Source organism: Saccostrea cucullata, unplaced genomic scaffold (genome assembly GCF_032062105.1).
Source record: "Saccostrea cucullata isolate Sc308-1 unplaced genomic scaffold, CSIRO_AGI_Scuc_v1 ctg363, whole genome shotgun sequence".
Taxonomy (NCBI): Eukaryota; Metazoa; Mollusca; class Bivalvia; order Ostreida; family Ostreidae; genus Saccostrea; species Saccostrea cuccullata.
Genome location: NW_026927640.1, coordinates 101,242 through 127,668, shown reverse-complemented (window position 1 = coordinate 127,668; position 26,427 = coordinate 101,242). Strand labels below are relative to the sequence as shown.

The window sequence follows — 26,427 nt, the reverse complement described above, 5'->3', positions numbered from 1 at the left end:
GATTGATCATTTATCTAGAAATTTTTTAATATTATTTTTACAAAATGTCGAGAGCAAAAAATGCATCAATCTTGTATCTGAACTCCCAAGTGAAAGAGGTCACTTTACGACTGATTAACTTGCCTCAAAGACTGTAATTTAGCCTTCACAATCTTTTTAAGTCCAAGATAAATGTATTTAATGCTCATGAATGTCTTTAGAAATGAACGTGATAAAAAAGAAGATGCACCCAGCCGAGGTTTCTCTGTGTGGTTTCAAGGTTTGCACAAATCCCTGCAAATATCTTCACCTTGCCCTAATTGAATTAGAATGGCTAGTGCTTTTATGTTGATATTAGAATGTTACAAAAACTTGTTAAACTATATCAGTACGGTCTACGTGCACATTTTACTTTATCTTGATTGGTAAACATGTCTTAATTTTATATGGTAGTTGTTGTTCAATGTAAAACTAATGAAATATTTTTTAACCCGGCCCCTCCCCACCCCACCTCCCTGAACACATACATATATATCACTATATATAAAAGAAAATTGACTTGTTCCTTGCGCCCACACATGCCCTCCTATTAACCCTGAATCATTCTAAAAACAAATTAAATATTCACAGACCAGTGGTCTTTTGCGGTTTTGTGTAATAGATATCATCGATATTTAACATGTGTTCTGTAACCCCCTTGACTCCGTAATACAGATTGGAAGGTGACAATGATCGGATTCGTAAGTCCAGAAAGCGCCAGGCATGCGCCAAAGTCCCATCTCTTAGTAGTCGGCTTGCTGCGTTTTCAATTATGTGGAAAGAAAGTGACGACTTTTGGCAGCTATTAGCACTAATGTAAAATATCCGTCCTCGGCTCCCCCCGTACCCATGACTCGGTTAAACGGGTCCTGGTGAAAATCTGTCTTCGATTTTGACTTTTAATGTGCCCTGATGGTTTAACAGGGTAGTGCAAACAAAAAATAGGATGGTCGGACTGGCGAAAACTAGACAGTTCGAAAGAGATGGGGAGGTGGTTTTGTTATAGAGTGTCCGTTCTTTGTTTGATTTCAGACGTTAATGCTATTTATCTCGATCCTTACAGATATTTAAGTATGAAGTTCAAATCAATCGGGGGTTGAAAGAAGGCAAAGGATTTCTAATTTTTAGAGGCATTGTTAAGGGTTCATGGTTAAATTAGACTTCTTATAAAAGCTATATTGTCAAAAAAAAAACTTTCAGTCTCTTTCTTAAACCGTGATACTGATTGTTTTCTAAAATAAATTAGTTCTTTAAGAGGATTCTTCTCTTAAAAAGGGGGAGGTTAAGACGCTGAATGTCTCGTGCATCATCGCATTCAATGAGCCGAGGATGCTGATGTAACATCCATTTGTAAATTAGCATACTATGTTTAAACTAAATTTTATGATTATAATGAAGATTCACAAATGATTTGGTTTTATGGTTTTTTTCCGTTTCTTTAATTACATTGAAATTGATGTGAGTAAACCTCGTCGTTTGCCCTTTTTCTATATTACTCTTTTATGAAACCGCAATAAAGTCATAACAATTTTAGGGAGAATTCCTCATAACGAATGATGATGATAATGAAATCCTGTAGAAATCTGCAATATCAATCAAAATATTTTCCGTAAATTTAAAGAGATTTCCACAGGAAGAATCTTTTTTTTCAGCCATCTGCAAAAAAAAAAAACGTTCATTTTCCCGCAATACTTTCTCTCTCCCGCGGAGAATAGCCCATCTGAAATAAGACAAACTTATTTAATTGGAAAATGGGAGAGATAATAAATTATTCCTCTTAATAAATTAGAACCTGACCTAATTACCTGTCAAATTTAAGCGTATCAGACCTCCAGTGGACTGTTAAATGGGGGGCCGGGCGTGATTAGGACCTTTACGCCATGTTAGTTCATGGCAGCGATTACTGAATTAGACGTAACGGACGAGCGTCTGATGATATTTTTGCTGCAGGCCGCAAATTATCGCCATCATCCAAACGTCTATGAACTCTATCCTGTCGCCAGAGGTAAAATACAAAGAATGAATTGCAATGAAATAAATTCATTTTTTAAATTAACTTTCCATAAAGAATGGGTTTGTTGATTTTTTTTTCCATTTAGAATGAAAACAAATTTGAAATGAATTTGCCAGAAAATTTTTCATTAAAGAAGAGAAAAAAAGAATAGAAAAGACTTTTTTAAATTATTAATTTCATTATTAATTAAAAGAAATCTATGTTATGAATGTAAAGCACTTGCGCATGCGAATAACGTATATCGAAACAAATGATAGACTTTTTTGGTACTTCATATTTTGAAAAGAAAAAGATAACCAAATATGGACAAATATAAATTATGGTTAACTTATAACTGTTTAAATTAAATGCGTCTTTTTAGTGTCACACTGCTCGGATTCCACAAGTTCCCGCTAAAAGTTAGGAGCACTATAACATTGCACAATACCCGCTTTTCTGCTTCATTTCCTAAAGTTAGAGTCGATTTTACGGACGACTGTCGGTCAGTGCCATTATACCGCCCCGTGTCGCGTGCGGCCTCGAGCGCTTAATAAGGAAAAAATCGAAACACCTTCGTGTTTACTTACCAACTGTTGAGGGCAAATATCAGGATTGGTTTAACCTGATAACAATCATTCCATTCTTTAATTTAAAAATATTTTTATTTCGAAAAGATTTAATTTTAATGCTTTGAGCCGGGCAGACCAAACTCTAATTGGGACTTGTAGAAATACACACATCTAATATGTAATGTGTTTGTTTTCTTTTATTCAAAGAAATAAGTTTGAAAAGAAAATATATTGAGAACCTTAACTTAATGCGTAAATTCAAAATGTATAACATGAATATTTCAGCAAGTCTGGTCAGTTTATTTCAAATTGACTACAATTCCAAAAGTTCTATTAACAAACATTAAAGATAAGAGAAATCAATTGTTTCTCCGTTATTTAGATAAATTGGAGACGTAAAGACGAACTCAGATTATTTATCCCCTTTCTTTGTTTAATTTGAAGGATTTGAATTCGTTGGCTCTTCCCTAAAAACACATTGAAACACAGCAAATATCCAAGAAAATTGACTCTCAATAAAACATATTGGATGGATGTGGGGATATACTGAGATTACTAATTCACGTTTAACGACCATGTTAAAGCTGAAGTAAAGGGTCTCCAGTAATCCGGGATTTGGGCGGCCGTTGGGAGGGATTTAGGGATTCCGGAATAGGAGTACGAAAATCCGGACAGGTGCTAGGTACAGCGGTTATGGCGTGAAAGAGGGACAAAAACAAAATATAAAAAATACATAAAGAAAATATGCCGTGGTTGATATTTAAACAAAAATATTATTTGAGATTAAATTTTGTTCTTGTTTTTCTTTTTTATTCTCAGATTCGATGAGAAAAAAAGTTTTTTAATAACACTTTGATGGTACATGTACCTGACTGCTCTTTTTTATGAAAGCTCAAACCAACCTGCAATATTACCACGCGCATTGTTAACATGTGCTAAACACTACATGTATCACAATAAAATGCACTGAAAATAAGGTATGTGTCCTGCCAAAGTTGCTTTTTGACATAACCTTCAAAACAATGACTTTTTAAGAGGTTTCATAAATGTCAAGGGATATATTAGAATTCTACTCATATAGAGAGTAAAAATGTTTGTAATTTTTGTAGACATCTTTACTGCTATGATTTTTCTCTACATAATTTGTTTCCGTTTATTAAAAATACCAACAACTATTCACCCTCTCTGTTTTTGTCGCAACAAAACATGATTATGACCGATTTATAATCTATTTGGAGAATTTGATGCTTCCATAAAACTGAAATGCCTTTGTGAGCTTGTTATCTGGCACACATAACAAAGAAATGTCCACCGACTTGGCAAAATTATGACCGGCATTGGTTCTTCGTCCGGTGCCCTGCTTTTATTCATTTTCCAGTGATTCAGTGCAAATACTCATAAATATAAAGACCATCCGGGATTTAGTGAGGGCAACTTTATATCATCTTGAGCACCAATGGTTTGTAGCATTAATTTCTGTGCAATGTCGATAATGACTTCAGATTAGATTGGAAAATAAACGATTATATGCATATGTTAATATTGAAAAAATAAAATGAGAGAGAGTGTAAATAAGTATTAAAAAAGACTTGAACTTTTTAATATGATAATCTTTTAAAAGCCAGACAAACCGTTTTATTTTCAAGTATTTTTTGTTGAATGAAATCTGATATAAATGTTTGTGTTTTTTTTTTCAAGTATACATTTTTCGGGGATGAAAAAAGTTGCTAAAAGCCAACATTTATTTATATTACCCCTTCCAACTGCTACATATAAATCTGCTTACCAACTGAGGTAGAAGGGTAACATAGTTTTAAAATTATCATAAATGCAAAAAGTTTATATTAATAACAAATCTTGTAAACCATAATATTTCATGCTATTATTCACAAATTATACAAAGAGACACACTATAGGTTCAAAGGGTCAGAAGTAAAGCTAGGTCATTTGGACCTATTATTACTTGGTGTTTTGAAGTTTACTAGTACATAGATTGGTTTTATAGTGGGTGCGCATTTTAGATTCTGATGTCATTCGACATTTTGAATAAAGAAAAAAAGAAACAAGTCTGTATTTAAATTATTTGAAAAACCGAGCTACAAACATCCGCATCCGTGAAGAGAGAAAGATAAAGAGTTCCCGTCAGTCAAACGTCAAACAGACCTCGATTCTACTCAAGCACTGGTCTGATAATCGATAATCATATTTCATAGATTAGTATAAATATATGATATTCAATATTCGTGTCAATAATTGTTTAAAGTCAATGACCCTAACTTAATACCGGGCTAAAGAAGCGCATTGCTGCAACAAAGGTGTTATATACTCTACACCGCCTTGAAGATTGACTGTCCAGCACGCGCGCCATGTAACCTGCACGTGCAATGATCGTCATAGCTACCGACTTGATTGACATTAAACGAGAAGACAAAACGTTTTCTCGTTAATTCTATTTTGCCAAACGACAAGATATTTTCCAAAGAACTAATCCTTAACCGGCTTTTAATACACGACACACGTAAGGGTCGCCCCAATCACGCCAAAATTACTGACATTTGGAGTCCTCAACAATCATGGCCACGTTACCTTTAGAAAACCCGATACTTCTGATCCGGGGAAAAGTCTCATTTTTTCTGCAGTGGATTGCGTCTATTACATGACTTTCACGTGAGTTTTTGGACAGTTACTGGTATTTTGTATAATAAATTACAATTACCACAGTTTATTTGACGGATCAAGAAATGCCGACCTCTGATTCGTTTGTTATCACTGAAAATTTGAGAAATCCGTAATAATGCTTAATCAGTGTAGAACTGAATTCTTAAAAAAATGAAACGGACCCCCTAAAACGATTCTCAGACAAATGGCGCGCGCCGAGCATTCGACACAGTCCGGTGTTAGTTGAACTATTCAGAATGATACAAAAAAGTTTGATTTACAAAATGACATGAATGATGTTAATGTTGCCATAACAATGTTTCCATTCGACAGAGTCGATTTCAGAATCTCAATAAATATTTCTCAGGTGCCACGTTAACTATAGTAGGCACCATTATCATCTTATTGACGGAATAATACGAATGATTTAAATCTATTCTTTTCGAAAATTTATTTCTCCTCTTGAAAAAGGGGGATTTGGACAGAATGGGGTTCCTTTGCCCCCATCATTTTCACTGTCCACCACTGAGTCTGAAAATTCAAACACCGCTGTATACCTGCTCGGCACGGGTCATTACGGAAACATTATAGTGACAGAGTTTAAATGAATTGTAGGACTGCCCTCCAACAATTAATACCTTGTATTACCGGAGTTATGGAGGGGGATTTGAAATGTTTCCGAGTTTTATTCAGATTAAGAATTATGTTGCATAGCAAATGATGACCTTCAAGGACAACATTGTTAGGATCTGTCGTCTGATGACATCGAGATTTAGGATTTGCTTAAATCAATGGTTACATGTACATTGCAATTGTAGAAATGTCCGAAGCACATTTAAAGTTGTGTATGATGAAGCACTATAGTGAAAGGCGTCAAAATTTCCCTCAAATACAAATGAAGCTTCTTTATAGTCATATAGTGCAAAATGTTAATTTAACATTCATACATACATAGGTGCGTACAAAAACATCCATTGTATCTTTAAAAACATGCACAAAGACTTACAGATATGTAATCTGTTGATAATTTTGGAATAGTTGTATTAATCCAGAATTGTATACTTAATAACTGAACTAAACTATTAGTCGGTATGATAGAATGATCATAGTCGAGTACTTCGAATATTCGTTGACATCCCAAAGGAATGGCTAACAGGGAAAATATGTGTATAGTTCGAAGCACTATTCGGACAATGTTGAAGAATATATTTTCAAAAATTTTACATTCCTCACAAAGCTTGGGACTAAATCATCATCGTGTACAACATATGTTATATTATATTACATGTGTTGTGAACGGTAATTTATGATATTTTTTATATATATATATATATATATATATATATATATATATATATATAAATATGCAAGCATGAACTTAAGCGCCGAGTTCTGTTTTTTTTTTCAATTTAAGCATCATCGAGTTTTTCAATCAATTGAGTAGCTGTAAAATATGTGTTTCTACATTTAGTGATGACTTTTGGTGATACAATTGTCACTATGCTCGTGTTAATTGCGTCTGTCGAATATTGAACTCAAATAACGAGATAGTCATCTTGGACTATTTCTTAGAAGTGATTGTAAATGCCAACTTTAACTTTATAATTTTTCTTTGTGTTTATGAAAATAATTCTCTCCGAACGTCGAACAAGAACTGATCGATGAAACACGCCCATGCGTTGTCCACAACGCTAATAAAGCTAAAGATTTTACACCAATATCCTTCTCACAATGGATAAATAAGGAGATTATTCTGTAAAGTCGTTTTAAGTGAAAATATTTTATTTCCCCATGCAGTTTTATAGTTGGGGAATCCTGAACGATTCCTTACGTCCGTCAGAACTTCCGATTGTTGTTTGTTTCGCCCGCACGTTATACAAAGCTTGGTCGTACCCTTCTTTTTTTTTATCGGGTTTATTAAATATGGCCTCTCTACCGGTGTATATGAATTATCAAAGTACGAAATAAAATGTTTTGATCGGGCTCTCCACTTCCTCTGAGATTTTTGACGTTCATAAAGCATAACCAGTAGAATTTAATCAAAAAGGATAGGAATATTTATACTCGATCAAATATAGGTTTTGTGAATATGCATGGTTTATGTTCCTTCCATGGGACGGGAAACGCCCCCTTCTCCCGCTCTGTACCCCCAAAGGTTCTTTGACAGTTTTTTAATATAGTTTTACAAAGTACTTTATTTCTCCGAGTGTGTTCACAAAATTGGGTTTTTTAATGTTCCGGTATTGAACTTTATTTGGTGGCAGACGATAGTTTCGTGCGAAGGAACCGGCAAGTTCTTTGATAAAGATACCAAATGATATTTAAGGTAAAATTTGAATGGAAAGATGATAAGATATAAGTTCAGTTAAGTTGAGTTTGCTGAGAAAATTGATGCGAAACATGTAGGTGTCCTTTCAAGCATAAGCAGAATTACGAATGCGAAACTTTCACACATGCTCAGTTGCAGAGGAAATTCAGCTGGAAATCAGCAGGACTTAGAAGATGGTGTTTGGAGGAAATCTGAATGACACCAGATCAACTGAGGAATTTCTATAAGGGCATGGACTGATCTACAAGGTGCTAGAAATTTTCCCCCCTCTCTCTCTCTCGGGACTGGGGTGTGCTGTGTGTGTGTGTGTGTAGGGGGGGGTATGGATGAAGCCATATAGTCTTTGGAAATCAAGCAAAAATCTTCAGAAGTGCATTTATATAAACAGAAATATAGGTTGCATGCTATATATTGAAATATTTTTGAGCTAAAGCTGTGGAATTAAAATGTGTACCAAATACTCATTTGTTTTCATTGCTATTAAATATGCATCTACCTCTCAACATATCTTTGGGTTTTTTAAAAAAAAACTTTCGTCAATCACCCATAACACTTTACAAAAGAGGGGAAAATATCAGATATCAGTTATACAATAAAGCTAAGATATAATGTATTTTGATAAGTCGTGTCTTTAGAAATATATATCAGATGGTAGTGAGCGGGGATGAATTTTTATAATTTACTGCAAACGAGAAATTCCCGTGTTTTTATAGGACACTCTAACATATACTACACTGTAGAATATGTGATACATATACTTTGTCTTTATCTTTAGGCAAAATGATATGACATCTTTAAGGTCAAGGTCATTACAGATGTTTGAAGTTTTGTATCAAAATGTCTTGATATTGATTGTAATGCTTTACTAAGTCACGGTTCTTCTGACTTTGATCAAAGGTCATTTCTCGAAGGTTTAGACAAAATCCTTCAGAAGTTGATGACACATTTAGGTGCATTCTGTGATATAATTCGTCACTTAGAAGATGAAACAATTTTGCTATAGTATTTCGTATCCGTAAAATCTTCCTAGTTTAGCAGATTTGATTGCAGTTCAGATTCTGGGATGTATGCAAAATCTGGATCGTGCTAATACAAGGTTTGATGGAGAAAACTTTATGTATAAGTATATATATGTATGCCTGTATATAGTCAGACAACCAAGGTGCCCTTTGGATCAAGATCTTTTCTATCATCTTAAACACGTGTACCCTTTTAATGAAATCAGGGGCTTTGGGTATCCTAAGGATAGCTCTATAGTACATGCATTTGAAACTGAGTTCATAAAACAACCAATGAAAGACTACAGCATCAAAGACAAACCAACAGCCATATCAAGCTACATAGATGTATAGCATCCTCTTTAGTGATATTTGAATGTGGGCCAATGTCTGTCGATCTAGCCAAGCAATCTATCTCCAGTTGCAGTGGTTTGCATTGGAAGCAAGATGGCTTTCCTGATATTTGAACGCTTTTCCGTAAACTGATGTCAAACAACAGTCCCAGGAAATGTCACCTTACATGGTTTATCGGTTAAAATAGAATTTAGGGTGAGAACTAATTACTAATAGCAGATTTGAGTTGATTCCTGCTCTAATTAAAACACCCAATTCCTGCAACCTTTTCCGGGATGCTTCAATGTCCGTTATGACAGGCACCTGACCCTTTCAAATTAGGATGTGAATATTATACGTTTTATTGGTAATGTAATTGAAGACAGATTTGCAGAAAAATTAAAAATCTCAATTATGAACATATGGCCAGTTGTGATGCAGCAGAGAGCGTTTTATCATCATCTGTTACGTAAGCAGGGGAAACTGTTGTGTGGTGACTAGAAGCTGGCTGCAACATATAGTTCATGATAGGATGGTGTGATTACAAGATAAGCCCGCGACAAAAACCAAATACTCCCAGGCTGAAATCTGAAAGCACTGCAGACCTCTGTCAGATGTGAGACGGTCCTCTTCAAGTTGCATTTAAGAGCAGATGGAAGAACCTATGCCAAAAAAGCAAACAGCGTATACCAGCAGGAAACACTCCAGAAAGTCCCACAGAACTTAGTTCAGCAATCAAACTGGTACCGCCGGCGTTATTGGCCGTCAATGGGGTTGGGAATGTAGTGATTTCACTGCCTCGCACGTGAATTTTCGACAAGAAACACAGCAGTCTTGATTTTATCACTACAGACCCTATGTTGATTCAATGTAAATAATTTGAACTCTCATTTTCAACACTTCAACAGAAAGTCTGGTGTAACACTGTTGTGCAAGTCTGGCATTATGTCATGAATAACAAGAACAATAATCTCCTATTTTAAAAACGGCAGGTGAAAAGCGACCAGAGAAAAAAAGATCCCAGAGAAAAAGGATTGATTAACGCCAGAGAAATGGGACCAATTAAATATAGCACTTGATAGACATGAAAAGATGTGTTTCATTAGATTCTGAGGAAAAAATCGAGTCTAGGACCAGGTGCTGGAGTCTGAATTGCGCCTCTCTGCATGTCGTGGTGCGATATTAGATGCAATGCTGCAGCCGGTTTTTTGATGAGATAAAAACTCATAATAAATTCTTAAAAGATCAAACCCATTAGGTTATTGAATTCACCGTGTCTGTCTTCATTAGCCAGGCACTAAAAATGTTAAACATCATCGACAATGAAATTAAACCATCACAAATAATTTCTCCAGTTTACCACCAGAAAGTGCATTTCTCTTTTTTTCAAATGTGCGCGCCATTGCAAATTAAACGCATGCGCATGATATCGATCGAGACCACTTCCAGTGCTGTCACTGAGAGCTGTAAAACTGCAGAAGAGAGTTGCTTTTTTCGCAATGATTTTGTGGCGTTGTTGATTATAATTGAGACATTTGTTGGCATAGTATGTATACATTGTTAAATCATTAAATGATTTGTCAATAAAATTGAATTTATTTAGTCCATATAATTAAACACATAAAGAGTTTACTAGTATTGCCATCTCATAGGAACACTCGTTCGGTTTGCAGATGCACTACACACGGCGTAAAACAAAGTGCAGACTTCGCCATATCCTTGTTACTCGTCAGATTTAAGTTTATACTTTACACTTTTATGCAAGGTAATTAATAAGGGCCATACTATGTATTGTTTTAATTTCTTGTCTTGGAGGTATTGATAACCCCGAGTTGGTTTACAAATTATATTTTTTAACAGATAAATAAGAATAGACGTTTAACAACAGACATAAATAAAAAAAAAAACGTTAACACCTGGATCTTCGTTTTTTCTGACATTCTGTAAACAAAGCGGTAAATCTTTTGCCAGAGGTGTGTTCTTTCATTTCTATTTTTTTTTTAGACGAAATGAGACGTCAAACACAACACAGTAATTTCATTCTTTCCAAAGAAATCTGAATGCTTCCTTGAATGAAGCCCATTTAAAAACGAATTAGGATAATAAACATATTACTGTCTCTCTGATTTTGAATATTACAGGTAATTTAAATGAACCCTATCATGCTCTTGCATTGTGGTGCAATGTTTTAATTTTTTAAGAAGGTTCTGCTTTGATAATGAAAAAAGAAATTATGAGAAAAGATTATTGACATCCACAACAAAATATATGCATGTTTTTTTAGTTTTGAGATACCGTAGATTTTTTTTTAAAGTTTTTTAAAAGCATTTACTTGTTTTGGGAAAAAATAAATGGAAATTTTGATCTATTGTAACAATATAAAAGATGTTAAAATGATCCTATCCATTAAGCACAGAAAACAATCGAAATAATAATGAAAAAAAAAAAACATTATGTGACCTGAATGAAAAATAATATGGATGTTACTTTAATTACAGTGACCAACATAGGAAAATTTAAGAATGCAATAAATAGATAAAAGATATATGAAAATAGCAATGTACATAAAAACTCACAACTCATATAAATATTGCTCTAAATGTAAAGAAACCTAGGAAAGAAAAGCAAATCATAAAGGGAATAGTAATAAGACTCATTATATCGATAGTTAAGAAAGTGTGATTTATTACATAAAAAATATATGTAAAGATATGCACATTTACTCCTAGTGTCATTTTCTTGTTATCGTATTTTCAGTCAGGTAAATTATGCGTGTTATGTTTTTATGTTAATCTTATGTATCTATTAATCCAACAAATAAAATAGAAATAATTAGAAGGAAAATAATCGTAAACGAAGCAAAATGTAAATAACAATAGTTTAATTTGTGACAAAATGATACCGAACAGTAACTTACAAAATTCATTATGACACTAATAATGAGATGAGAAATTATCCCTTTTTATACGAATGACTTTAGGCATCATATATAGGTAAAATATTTAGTTTTTTTTATAATCAGTATTTGTGTATCCAGATATTAAACTGAACATGCACATTGTTGGGAATTTTTAAATGTAAAAATTACTTTCTCTGTTTATTAAATAAATGGTGAGACATGCCAAGAATGAAACATCCGTTTAAAATAATTTGTATTCTTATGCCAACCTTTTCAAGAAAGAAATTGAATTTGCGTCTTTTTCCTTACACTTTCTCATATTTTTTCTACTCAGAATTATTTTTACGTCGGATTAAAAAAAACAAATGAAGAGCATTTTCTTCGCTATTGCTTGCATTTGACAATGTGGATGTCTCTCAAAATAGGAGTGTAAACCTTAAACCTGATTGATGTAAATCATTACAATCAATATTTATTCCACAACTTTATGCATCTAAAAGATTATTCTTTTTTAGATTATTAAGGTATACAGAAACCTGTTTAAGTCATTACCATCCCGATTTAAGACTCCGGTCCAATATCCACACGCGTCAGGTACAGGTAAATACACGCGACAAAGAAATTCATCAGCCCTACCAGGACGAAGAACTGCCTATCGTTATCAAGTGGGGGATTGGAGGCTTAGTTATCAAAGTTATGGACTTCTAGAAAAGTTTAATAAAATACTCAATCTTAAAAATGAACCTGTCCATGTCAAAACCATGAAAATTCCTGAAATCTGGATTGATTTTTTATGGGTAGGAATTAATGGTTTAGAATTAAAATTAGGAAGCTTCAAATTCTTGTTCTAAAACATAATTAAATGAGAAATGAAATATGATTAATTTGTTATTAAAAAAAAATAAAACGTTAATATTTTAAAATGAACAATGAAGTTTGGAGTGTCTGTTTGTTTTTAACAAAAAAAAAAAAAAAAAAAAAAATGACATAAGGCAAATAACTTTATTAAATTTGAGACCGTCAGTATCAATACGTTTTGTTAAATGTCGGTAAAGTAGTTTGATCTTTTCTATAACATGTGTTTTTAATTGAAAGTTTTTATATAAAATTGGCAAATAAATTTATTGTGTTTCGAAATTTGATTTCTTAAACAAACATTTGAATCAATTAACGCCAGTTTATTTAGCAATACAGTTTTCTTAAATGTAGTACCTCTTAAAGGATGAACATAACTGTAGTTTGATCTTTTCTATAACATGTGTTTTTAATTGAAAGTTTTTATTTAAAATTGTCTCCTTTTATAATACAATTAAGATTGTTATTATTTCGCACTTTCAACAAAACATGCTGGTTTACTACGTTTACTTTTTATCGCACACACGTGGTTTAGGTCAATTTACTTGTTATCCTTTTCTAGATTTCAAACTTTTATAAAGGTCAGCCAATGCTGTTATTACTTAACAATACGCATGGATTTTCAGCATTTACGGTTTTTAGGACAAGAAATGCACTTGAAGCTTGTATTCACCGATATCGATACTCGGGAAAATATACGTGTAGACCTAGCGAATTGCTGATCACCAAACACGCTACAAAACTTAAAACTAATGTATATCATGTAAATTTTATGAATTGTTTGTAACTGTATATAAATTTTACTGTGCTCTCGGAAATGGTACATATGTAGATCCGTGTCTAACTCAAATGCATAAAAAGATATCGGAAAGCAGTAAAATTTCAATGTTTCCAAAGTATTTTTGTTGTACTCACTCGTAACGAATTTCATTTAGCTGATTGGTCAGTTAGAAAGTATCGTATGAATTCATTATTACGTCAGAAAATCGGCTCGTTTATAATGGGAAAGGCGATTTTACCTTTCAGGTAATTTCAAAAAATACAGTTTGTGATACAGTTTTCTATGGGAATTGAATGTAAACATGCTACCCCTAAATAAAAGACCTATATCTTTCAAATCACGTTTCTTTTTTTGTTAAAAATAGTATTCTATAAAGGTACACATATCAGTGATTAGTTACATACAAAAATTTGACTTAAATTTAATTTTTTGTCACTAATCCTTTAATTTCACTAATCGTCGGTCCGCTGCTATTGAGGCGAAAATGATATCGAGATGTTTTGACAGTGAATCGGCTGGCCCTTTGATCGCGAGAGCGACGCGTGCGCACGTGGCCATAAGCTATAGGCCATTTTTGATTGGCTGCGGCAGTGCTAATTCCGCCCTTTAATTGAGGGCTCTCTTTGTCTGTCAATCATTGGTGAAGACTTGAGATGCTCTCAATTTTCCCGATTTGGATATAAAAATATCGCTCCTTTCCTATTTTGGTCAAATCGTTTCAGACTTTAAACCTACTGACTTGTGTCCGAAATCCATTAGTGCCTTATTAACTTTTTTCCCGTGATGTCAGCAGAATTTAGTAACGACATGGTTTATTCTCCAGTTGCGGGGACAAACTTCAGTTCCTCATCTTCATGTTCTTCCAGATCGTCTGCTTCCAGGGCTGGTTCCGTATCAGAGATAGATTTCTTAGATGCAGACTACAACGAAGTTTTTGTTAGCGAGAAATCGCCAGCAGTCAAGGAAACCCCAAAGCAGCCTGAGGAAAATACGACAACGAAACGCAAGCGCTACAACAAGTCCAGGAAAAGAGATCGAAGTCCAGCATTAATAGAAAAGCTCAAGAAAACCAGAAGATCCAAGGCTAATGATAGAGAGCGGAATAGAATGCATGGACTTAACGACGCACTGGAAAGACTCCGAAAAGTTCTCCCAGAAAGTGCAACAGGGGATAACAAACTGACCAAAATCGAAACCCTCAGGATGGCCTATAATTATATCTGGACTTTGTCTAAAACTCTGGAACTGTGGGAGAAAATTCCTGACCAAGAAGACAAAATGGACAACCAGATGAATGTTACACCTGCTTTGAAGCAAGAGGCTATCCCAGTTTCTTGTGCTATGAATGACAGACTTGCACCACGATACAATAGTTTTGTCACCTCAGCTAGTGAACAACTCTCGGTGAATGGACAGTTTGTTGAATACATGGCAAATAACGTGGAAGTGCTACCCCACGGACACAGTGTTCAGACTTCTAACAATGTCGTGTTCCATCCAGTGTTTTCGTCCTACCCCGCATCTCCGGACAGCACTTCCTGTGTTTCCCCGGTAACCTCGCCAATCTCCGTAATTTCCGAAGTTTCCCCGACACACACTTTACTTTCTGGACATGGTGTTTGGTCTCATTCTCTTTACAATGGACATATGCAAACAGTGACCGCAGAAGAATTTTCGGACACCTCTGAGGGTTATTCGTATGAAATGTTCCCTTGAACTTAAAAACTTATTCAAGAGCACAATGTGATAAAAGTTTTTTTTTAACTTATTGTATTTAAGATATATGCAACATTATATGAAATGCTATTTTTGAAATAATTGTATTTATAAAATCATTTTTTGTCTTGTTGTCAATGCATTTATTTAATTATTTCAGTCTGATAAATATTAAGCAAAATATAATTAGAATTGAGAAATCATGATAGGTTTACCGATTTTTATTTGAAAATTAAATAAGTACACGATTACGTATTGTCAGCGCTTATTTAATTTCAAATATATAAATCGGTAAATGATAATATTATAGAAAAATTTATTTACGGCACATGATCAAATTTACATGCCTTATTTGAATTATCAAAAGGACGTAATGTTGAGTTCGAAAGGAATAAAACAGTTTTTGAATTATCATGGCAGTTGATCAATAAACGATAAGTGCAGCAGGTTTTTATCACTCGCTGATGAACAAGGTAAAAAAAATATCTGACAAATTTGTTTGTACACAAAATGATATTCTATTGCGTCAAAATGTCCCGAGAATAAATAAGTACACGTGTTTGTACAGTACATAACTCGTTTTATTGACCCACCCCGCGATAAAGTTGTAGCAAAAGGTTTGATAACGATCTACCTCTCTCCGATGACACGATAAAATATTTGTAGTACAGGTACAACCAATGAATGGTATCCAAAGATGTCAAACAAACTGAGTGATTTTATATTAAATAAACGTTAAGGTGTCAGTTATCATGAATTTTACAAATATTCTTTATTTAAATGCGGGGTCAGGTTTGGTTTTTACCTGCAAATTTGTGGCGCAGTAACGACAAGGTGTGATATTTTCCAGCTACCTACAATGAAAGTTTTCAAAGCTGCGGCCGGACTCGTTAACATGTTTGTCGAGGTCCATTATCCCGCCATTGTATGCCATTTCTCTAACGGAACGACTATTTTCTCTAGTGATCAACTCGATCAATTAGATTGTGATTGAAAAATTGAAGGAAATCGAACTGTCAGCAGGCTCTTCTTCACCTCTCGATCCTTTGTTAAAAAGTAAAAAAAGAGAAAAGAGTGGTGCGTGATGTCCGAAGAAGATCTCAACAAAAATTGACCAATTCTACAACCCAAAGGGTGGCATCTTTGACTTGCTTCATTCTATAAAGCCGAAAACATTATTCCGAGAGTTAAATGATGTAATTTCCTTGTTCATACTAACCCAAAAAATAATTGAGAAGGCACTTTTAAATATATTTTGTTACCTTTCATTAAATTAAAAAATAGTATCATATATTATTTGATATTGAAATTTATATCATTTAATTAGTAAAAAATGAATGAAAAAGAGAGGCCAAGGAACAGAAATATACATGTATTGTAATATATTTTAAAAAATGAATATAAATATTTACTGCAGATTAATTTGATTCCGTTGGAATTGATCCTAAAAATGAACGCCTGTATTGGTTTGTAGCTGAAAAAAAATTAATGCCAGTTTTAAGAATATATAATATATACATGTATATCATGAAGTGAAAGTAGTTCTTTATACACACATAATAAACTCTAGTATTTTTACATATCTGTGTCAAATTTCACGAGTGTCTACTGATTCTGATGACATTTATTGACCTTAATATTTAACGAGATCATTCTAATAAACTGCTAAATACAGGAAGTCACTGACGCTATTTTTCTGTTACATAAGTAGATTATTCATGTATGGCATAATTAAGATGACTCAAATTTTATCAATAATTTTTTTAAATGAATAAAAGAAAATACGAAGACACATTATTTTTTTAAATAGAAAGAAGAAAAATGTTGTAAAGTAAGATCCAATAAATTCAGGACAAAGGTTATCAAATTATCCCTAACTTCAGTGCTAAAAAGGTGTTAGCGATCATCTTTAAAAAAAATCAAAGAAATGTCTAAATTACAGGGACCACTCGTCACAAAAGCTGCGGACTTTAACGTCAGCATATCACTGCAAAAAATACCGAGATTTCATGAAGAGGAGGCACGGAAAGAGAGTACGCAGGTCCCGAGTCACGATTGACGGAGAAAACGATCCCCTCCACAAAGCAAACTGATTTTGTGGTCTGATATCTAACACTGTTGAACACCCCCGTCCAATTGTTAGAGACGGTCACATCTGACCGTGTTCAAATACACCCTGGGGAACCTCACGGTGAATCCCGACCGGGCTGCGTTCAGGTTTCGTCTTCAATAACAGCGATGTGCCTTCAAAGTTTCCGTACCCTTTGGGAGTTTAGTTTTCAAAAACCCGTTAAAGCATCGAAAATGTGTTGATCTAGGAACTTAAAGTTTTACTACGAATCAATAATGATTAACATACACGCAGAGAGAGATAGAGAGAGAGAGAGCAAGGAGAAAGAGAAAAACACTTGAGATAAATGGTCACAGACAATGTGAGTGACATCATAAGCTGATGATCTTAACGTGTCCTAAACTAATTTGCCAAAAGGGCTCTTTCAGGTTTAATACAACAACACGCGACAGATACACGGCGCTAAGACTCTCCGCCACGTGCCTTAGATCCTGAATGAACTGTCTTATCGCGACTTAGCACGTGCCCTACTATAATGCATGTTAAGCTAATCGGAATCCCTTTTTTTTATTCTCTGACCAAATATTATGACAAAATTTATATAATCAAGTCTTCTTATGACTGCCAACTTCTTTTATAAAATGTATCCATCGAAGCAAAATTATTATTTCTCTATTCAAAGGGATTTTATTCTGCCTACCACCGGTTCAAAAGCGAATGGCCACCTGCCCTGGCCGATCCACAAGCAGCTAGGAATGTCGCAATTCTTAATTCTTTAATATTTTCACCCTTATTAAATTCTGTTTAATTCCAACTTTTTTACCCAGCAACCATCTCAAATCTTATTATTTTTTGTCAATCCAGCGATGTCATAATTTTTATGCCGGTCCCCCGTACCATCGCGCGCACGATATTTAGAATCTAATTATTCTCGCCATTTTGGAGACCATTGAAGAAATATTTCTCTTGATTTTATACGGGAAATCGATGAAATGCGTGATTCGTGGCAATGTTTCCAAGTTCTAGGGAACATTATTAAGAATACCCGAAGAATCAAAATAAAATTAATAACACACTCGTCCGAGATTGTCCTTTGAATTTTGCAAGACTGTCAAAACTATTAATAGATTTTTTACTCGCCTTTCAAACTTGCCTCTTGTTTAGTAACAAATATCTAAGAGATTATTAAAACCCAGAGGTCTTATGCACAATGCAGATTCTGCAGACAAATCATTAAATCTGTCCATCACCAAAAGTTTCAATAGCACGTGATTCATTTTCAATTCTCTGCACATGCATTTACATGTATTATAAAATTTTACAGCGATAGAATATGCATTTCTATGCATAATAAATGAATACGGTTTTTTGGTTCATATAAAGTTTCTACAATTACTGGCCATGGTATGATATTAATCTCGATCTTGAGACAGGAGTAATTTTACAACTGTCGATTTTTTTCATAGTCAAATTACATGTCAAAAATTCACCTCGAAATGTGAAATTGAATTGAACAAATTTGTGAAAGAAATTTTCGCATGAATACCATGGTTATACAAATTATCGATTGATTATTTTTGTTGAGTATAAATTAAAAAAAAATTCCTTAAAGAAAGAGAAAATTCCTTCTAACATTTGATGAAGTATACAATTACGGCTTCAACATGATTTCTTAATGAATGAAATTTATTTAAGATTTTGCTTAAATTCTAGGTCTGTACTAGCGAACGCACATTGATAAGGGGTATCCTGGTTGTACTGTACTAAAGTTAATAAATTAAAACAGGTAAATATACCGACTGATTTCTTCTGAGTAATCTGTGTTTTTTCTTCTTTATGCTTCTTCAGTTTCAAATATATTGTCCCGCTTTATATAGATAATTGTTTGATTCCCATGGGTCACCAGGTTAGGTACATGTATAGGTTAGGACCAGTGTAATTTGTAAATATCATTGAGCATAATTTATAACATGAAAAACACCTTGTTTAATGAAGCTGGTGACTATTTTCTTGTAAAAATCTTATCGGATACATAATACATATGCATATATTAAAGTCATAACACTGGGACGAAAGGGTCCTCTTCCCCAAGTTTGACAAATAAATAAAAAAGACAGTACCTTCATTGATTCCCTTCCTACTATTTTTTGATAAGAATAAATCACAAACCCTTCACGACAAACTGGATAAATTTACTGAATATTAATATTCCGGTTTTTTTTTCTATTAAGAATAAATGTATTGCTGCAAATAACCTTGCACACGGTCAAAGTAGTGCATTAATGAATTGTTGAAGGATTTTAATATTTAGTCCTCTTTTGCTGTGTTGTATTTCTCAGTATTGATTCCATATAATAATACGATGAATTAAGGTAATGATGGAATGATTTTACATTGTTTATTGTTAAACGTCGAGTCGACAAAGGAATGAGTGCCAACGTCACTTAGAAATACCCTATATCTTGTCTTCTTAAAATGTTAGCAGCAATAATATTATATTCTAATCGCTAATTTTAGCGTAACTTTTAAAATTTTAGCATATTTTTTAAACTTAGAGTACAACTATTAAAATTGTATTTTGTACTAAAATAAACGAACACCGTATTCTTGCGGTCCATCGTCCACTTTTACCCTTATTACTAGTTATAAAATTAAAATTTTCAGGATGCCTATTAATTTTGAAAAATATGTTTTAAAATAAATCAATATTGTCTAGAAATTAGAACCGAAAAATATAATTATCACAATCAAATACATGGTTTGAAATGTATAGGAAAGACAAATACTATTACCGGTAGTGCTTTTTGGAAATTTAATAAAAACATGAACAGATGTAACGTATAATTGAATACATATATTAAACAAATAGACTTCAACACAAATAACGGTAATAGGACTCAATCACAAACAACTTCAAACCACGCCGATCTCGGGGGTAGACTTCTCCATATCGACTAATTAGGAAGATTAATTAACCTCCAAATAGAATCTAACAACTTCTAGTCCCAAAGTCGTACGGGCAGTCGCAGAGGTCGGTTAATTGACTATTGGAAAAATGTTTGAACGTGCCGGTGTAGAAATTGGCCTTGTGGAGAAAAAAGATAATTTGACAATAAGAAATAAGAAATCCTCACCAGGGTTAACATGGTGTTGACCGCTTTTAACTTACTGAAAGAAGGCCGTGAATACAATGAATTAACGTGATAACTAGCGGACGATTCCGCCACCTGTGTCAATTGTTCATTGTTAGGACGACCAGTCTATTCTAAGAGGGATAACTCGCATTACGTGATACATCGTATACAACGGGTAACGCGGGGAGTCGCAAAAAAGTATGGGGGAGGCGTTTTCAGCGTATGGGGGAGTAGATTTTCACCGCTTCGGAGTCAGAAGAGATTTGGGTTACGTCTTCTTTCTTTATTGAAATTATCATGTTCTAAATTTTAAATTTCCCGGGTATATGCGGTAAGAGTAAATTCAAAATTTAGAACATGACAAAATAATTATCTCTAAGAACATCATCTACTGAGTCTGGTCCAACAACCCACCACTCTGTGTTCATGACACTGCAAAAAGGGGGGGGGGGTATCATATACTGAGGAACTGTATACAGTGTATATACATGTACTGAAGAAATATTTTTGTATATGTTCTTTTCAGTTAAGGTTTTATTAATTTTAACACGTGTATTAAAGCCAGATTATCCCAAATATACTCATTTAAAATAGTAAGTCGTTTGTGTGGGAAGATGTGTTACTTATAAATGAATTATTTAATTAAGAATGTTACCTGTGGACCAAATTGAGAGTACATGTATTTATTTACAAGTTAAACAATCAAAATATATAAAAGCCTCCTCCCCCAAAAAGCCAAGGGGCGGGACTGACGCGCCAAATATTTGCCTTTTCTAATTAAATAATGATTAATATTATTTAGAAATTTCCATGTTATAAAGCTGGTGGGTTTTTCCTTTTTACGGAGAGGCCTTCATTGTGAAAGTGAGGGTCCCAGATATTTTTGAATTTTTGTAATGTAAATAAATTATGTACTGAGTGGAGATCCTGTCGCCCGGCACCCGTGCTCCGATGATATATAATCCAGCTGTACATGTAAATTGCTCATTTTTTTCTGGGACTGATAAAACTACAGAAAAAAATTCTCTTGTCGAATCTGCAAATTAGAAAGGAATTAAACAAACATCGAATTATACGAATGAATAAAAAGTTATTGGCAGTTTAAAAAAACGAAAACATCCCCAAGTACATTTGATGTTATTTTGCGACTCCCCCATGCGTTGTGTTTTCCCAGAAACAACTCCTCCAATGTCTCCGGTTCAAATAAAATACAAAATATATCAACTCCTCCTACGTTACAATTACTGACTGAAGAGAAAATGTCTTAGTATTAAGAGCCAGTCCGCGAGAAAACCACGCAAAATTCAAAAAATCGTCCAAATGGAAGGTTGCAACTTGGGAATTTTAAGTGGCTTAAAATTTTCTACATAAAGGTAGAAGTCAGAATATCCACCAAAAATTGTCGAACCCTGCATCTATTTTTAGTAACAGCTCATTTGCATATTTGTCGAAAATCACACAAAATTTAATGGAAAATGTATACAAATTAATCAAGTAAAAAAGTTACCTTTTGTCATCAGTTTACTTTCAAAGTTTGTTTTATTTTCAAAGTCATGGTCCAATTAACACAATTAATGAGGAAAAACTTAATTCAAATGAATATTTTATTTTTTACACATCTATTTATAGATCCTAAATAAATGAGTATGATTTTTTAGCCATTTTTAGATGCTCATTTCTCTCGAGACCAAGGTTGAAATTAAATTAAATTAATTGTTACTTTAAGAATGATCTAAGGTCTACTCTGTATTAAAATATTGAGCTTGGGAAATAATATCTACATGTTGTAAATTAACTTTGAAATACCATATTTTGCTACAATTTCACATATTTTAAATAACAGACTTTTACCATATTTTTGGATTATTTCTATGATATCTAAATGAAAAAGAGAAGATTCTTCATCTAATATATTTTTTAGAAGAGGAATAACTGATTTGAATACTTCATATAACTTTCTTTTGCTTATTTTAGCCCCTTGTTACCAATTTGCTGGAGTTAAATTGTTATTTCCCCTTGTTGGAACTCTTTTGTATTATTGGGTAAAAAGTGACAGGTATGTCAATATGGAAAGAAGTCATGTATGATCATTTTTTCTTCACAAAGGGAGTTGTTGTGGAACATTATTGCACTATGAAAGAGGAAAAACTTATTTTAAAATATTTGAATGTAAGAAAGAAACAACAACTTAGTTTGAATAAACAAATAACAGGCCCAGAGGAAGCAATTTCAGTGTGGGGGAGGGGGGACAACCTACATAAGGAAGGTCCATACTTTTACGGATCCGGTTTTAATTTTACACACCAATATAAAATTCTGATTATCACTTATCTGTTGAAAAAATCTATTTGGATGATTGAAAATAATTTAGCAAGTATGTATTTGTTTATTTTAATGTAATTGAGCATTAAACATCGTTATCATGGAAATTTTAACACTTTGCACTCTTTCCGTAGGAACTGTATGTCATTTAGTAATACACAGACACAAAATTCTTAATTCCCTTTATGGACCTAATGCTTTTTAATTTTTGTTTAATTAAACTAACTTGAGATCTATTTTGATTGATTTTAAAGCCTATATATATCATCTTTTTACATTTAACTTTTTAAAAATTTTTGCCAAAAATGATTGAAAAATTGATATTTAAAATATGGGGGTATACGTGTTCAAAAGCCTGTTTTGTTAAATTTATCTGGTTGAACATAATGAACGATGTGTTTTTGTTAACCTTAGATATAATTCTTAATATTCTTAAAGAAAAAATGGCATCTAAACAATTTCGATTTTGAGAAATATTAAAAATTAAGAAATATTGAGATTTGTATTTGAAAGACGTGGGCAGATTCAACATCAATTTGTTAATTTTTTCCAGTAAAGATTTCAAATATTCTCTTGGCAAATGAATATTTTTGATTTTCATAAGTTTTAACATAAATTACATGTGATTTGGTGCATAGCTAAATGAAATAATTATGATATCTCACTTCTTTAAGATCAATTTTGGCTGTTGAAGTTTTAGAGGTTTGTACTCTGAGACATGTTGTATGAATATTCACCTGCAAAGATATGTCTTTTTTGGATTTTTGGTCAATTAAAGTATTCGAATTAAAAAAAATTAACGGTGTTGACAAAAAATTTTGAAAGTACGGACCTACCTTAAATAAACAAGAACAGTGAAGAACATTTTAATTCTTTTTATTCTTAGAGCTTTTTATAAACAATACTAACTAGTTCATCAATTATGATGATGTTTTCTGACCGTTTTCATCACCCATTTACCTGGTGATTTGAAATACCCGGACGTGATTCGCAGTACATTAAAAAGGTGATCCAAATATAACCCCCGTCAAGGTCGCTGTATCGAAGATAGACTCGTTCTATAAAGTAAATCTGATTTTTCACTAAATTGGCTTTTCTTTGATACCAAACAACCATGTGAAAAGTTTTTAATAAAATCATCTGCAGTCAAAATGTAAAAGGTGATTCGGAATACCCTAAATGACTGTTCATTCAAATTGTGGGAGGGGGGGGGGTATCAACTTCTGTCGAGTGTATCTAGTACCCAATCGTTTAACCCCATCCACATCCCCACAATTTACATACTAATATTGAAATGGATAAAATAATGAAAAATTATAAGGGTTCTGGAGGGGTGTTGCTAAAACGAGGAACGGAAAACGGAAAGGAAAACATTTTTTTTTATAGATTAAATCACCTTAAATACACAAATTTATAAACAATAGGCTATATATTTTATAAATTCAATCCCCCATTTAATTCAAGTTGATTTATTCATAATCATTAAATCTCTTATGCACGAAAATCGAAGTCATAGCAGTGACGTAGAAACGATTTAGAAAGGGTTGGGGGGGGGTTAAAATTAAACTTACCTGAAAAGAATTTGCCAAGTGAAAAAAGAAGACAATTGTTTGATTCGGGAGGTGGGATAAGAGTAAACTCCAGCATCATTTTCTTAAACTTCTTTATGGAGTTTTTTGTAATACATCTCCTGTCAGTATTTTTATAAGATTGTACCAATTTAAAATTGGCAGAAAGCAAACAACTTACTGAAGGCTCAAATTTTATATGTTCAAGTCTCAAAATTTATATGAATGATACTGAAATAGAGTCCGTTTGAATTTAAATACTTGTAATTTCCCTTTTATTAATTAAAAGAAACTAACTTACAAAATGTAAGGAACATACATATTCATATGATTGTTGAAAAAAAAATTACAAGTAAGCCAATGCAATTTATTATGTTTTTTTTTTTCATTTCTAAACAATTGGCAAAATGCTAATCCTCATATAAGGGGTAGTTTCTGACAATTTAGTTTTATTTAATTTTAATTTTAATATTTTTCAATCTTAATTATCATTTCAAAGAAAATTGTTACATGTTTCAATATCTAACAACAATTGCTTATAATTTAAAGTACTATATTTGACTTTGTAACCCATTTGAATTTGAGCAATTTTTTTTGAAAATTGGCAATTTGTAAATCCCCATATCTCAATTATTTATTATTCCCCAAGCTCAATATTTTGCAAAGATAATGTTTAGAGTTATATTTGTACAATAAAATCAAAAAAATTAATTTCAAAGATTGGTTCTTGGAAGATTTGGGGCATTAAATTTGTAATACTTTTGGCAATTCTTGAAAATTGGCATCATGCCAATTTTCAAGAGTTGTCTGCCCTTTGATATATTGCGTATTTGATTATGATAAATGTCAATTTTGAAAGAACATAGTCTTATGTTACTTAAAAATACCTTAATGAAAATGCAAGTTTGATTTTGAGTAAAATAAATCAAATGTGAATTTTACCATTTTTCTTGAATTTTTTAAGTGCATTTGCACTTAAATGTGCAAAAAGAGGTGGCGCTGCCTACGGCTGCCGTGTTGAATGATGGGAATTTTTTTGGTCATTTTTTCATAACATATTATAAAGTCTAACTACCCATCAAATTTCATTAAGATATGACAACCTTCGATTTGGACAGTTCTGCATGGTTTTCTCGCGGACTGACTCTTAATTTTTAGAAAGTCTAGTCAAGTTTTAATTATAGTATTTAAAAGATAAACATTTGCTTTTGCTGTTTTAACGGTCAGAAGCCCTATGCAAGTTGTAGATTGTGCAAACCATGCATGTTTAGACCACTAGAACACCATAAATTTAAAATCTGTCGAATAGATTCGAAGTGTTTGAGAATACTAGACGAATATGACTCTCGGACAAAGACATAGCTTAACTATTGCTGTTCTCCGTGGAGTGTTTGTTTTTGGCAAAATACATCTTACAAATACCGAAAAAAGACGTGACCTATACATCCTTCCTGACTCCGAATAGGTGAAAATCTACTCCCCGATACGCTAAAAACGCCTCCCCATACTTTATAGCAACTCCCCCGCATTACCCGTTGTATATCGTGATAGGGAAATTCATTTCAAATCATTCCTCTCTTAAAATTTTGAGTATTTTAAAGTATTCCGATCCCCAGGTTCCAAAAATCAAGCAATGACTAATTGAAAATGCTCACAAAAATGTCTGAATTCTTTTAAAGTAACGTGTTTTTACCCACGATAATACTTCAAACTTAATCTTTAGTAAATCTCAAATAAATTTAAGAAATGCGAATAAAAACACCTACTATGCATTTTCTAATTCAAATTTGAAAACAAACACATTTTAGAAATAAATTTCCTAGGTATCCAGGCTTTTGCAGAAATCACACAATATTTATACATACATGTATACTTAAGGTACTTTCGTTTCTTCTATTAACTTCAAGCATTGTACAATGCATAGTGTATAAAATTTTTCTTATCATTGCAATACACCATTAATCGCTTTTCATTTCTTATTATGTATCTTATTTTAGTCTACTTGTGTGCCAAGTTATAATAAAATAAGACCAAAACTGTAGGAGTAGTATCATTTTGAATTTATTTCATAGAAATTTCTAGCATATTGAAAATATTTCTTATTAATATCTTTTTTTAGTAAACAAGGCAACACAAAAACCGATTAACAGAATTATGTATCTTAGTGTAGTCTACTTGTGTGC

The 26,427-nt window shown here is 33.0% G+C and overlaps 1 protein-coding gene across 1 annotated transcript; it reads left to right on the top strand.

The window, feature by feature from the left end:
* Window positions 1-14,216: 14,216 nt before the first annotated feature.
* On the top strand, window positions 14,217-15,167 carry LOC134275074 (neurogenic differentiation factor 4-like). The gene has a single exon (XM_062757313.1). It carries the CDS (start codon window positions 14,217-14,219, stop codon window positions 15,147-15,149), a length of 933 nt encoding a protein of 310 aa, XP_062613297.1. The 3' UTR covers window positions 15,150-15,167.
* The last annotated feature ends 11,260 nt before the right edge of the window (window positions 15,168-26,427 follow it).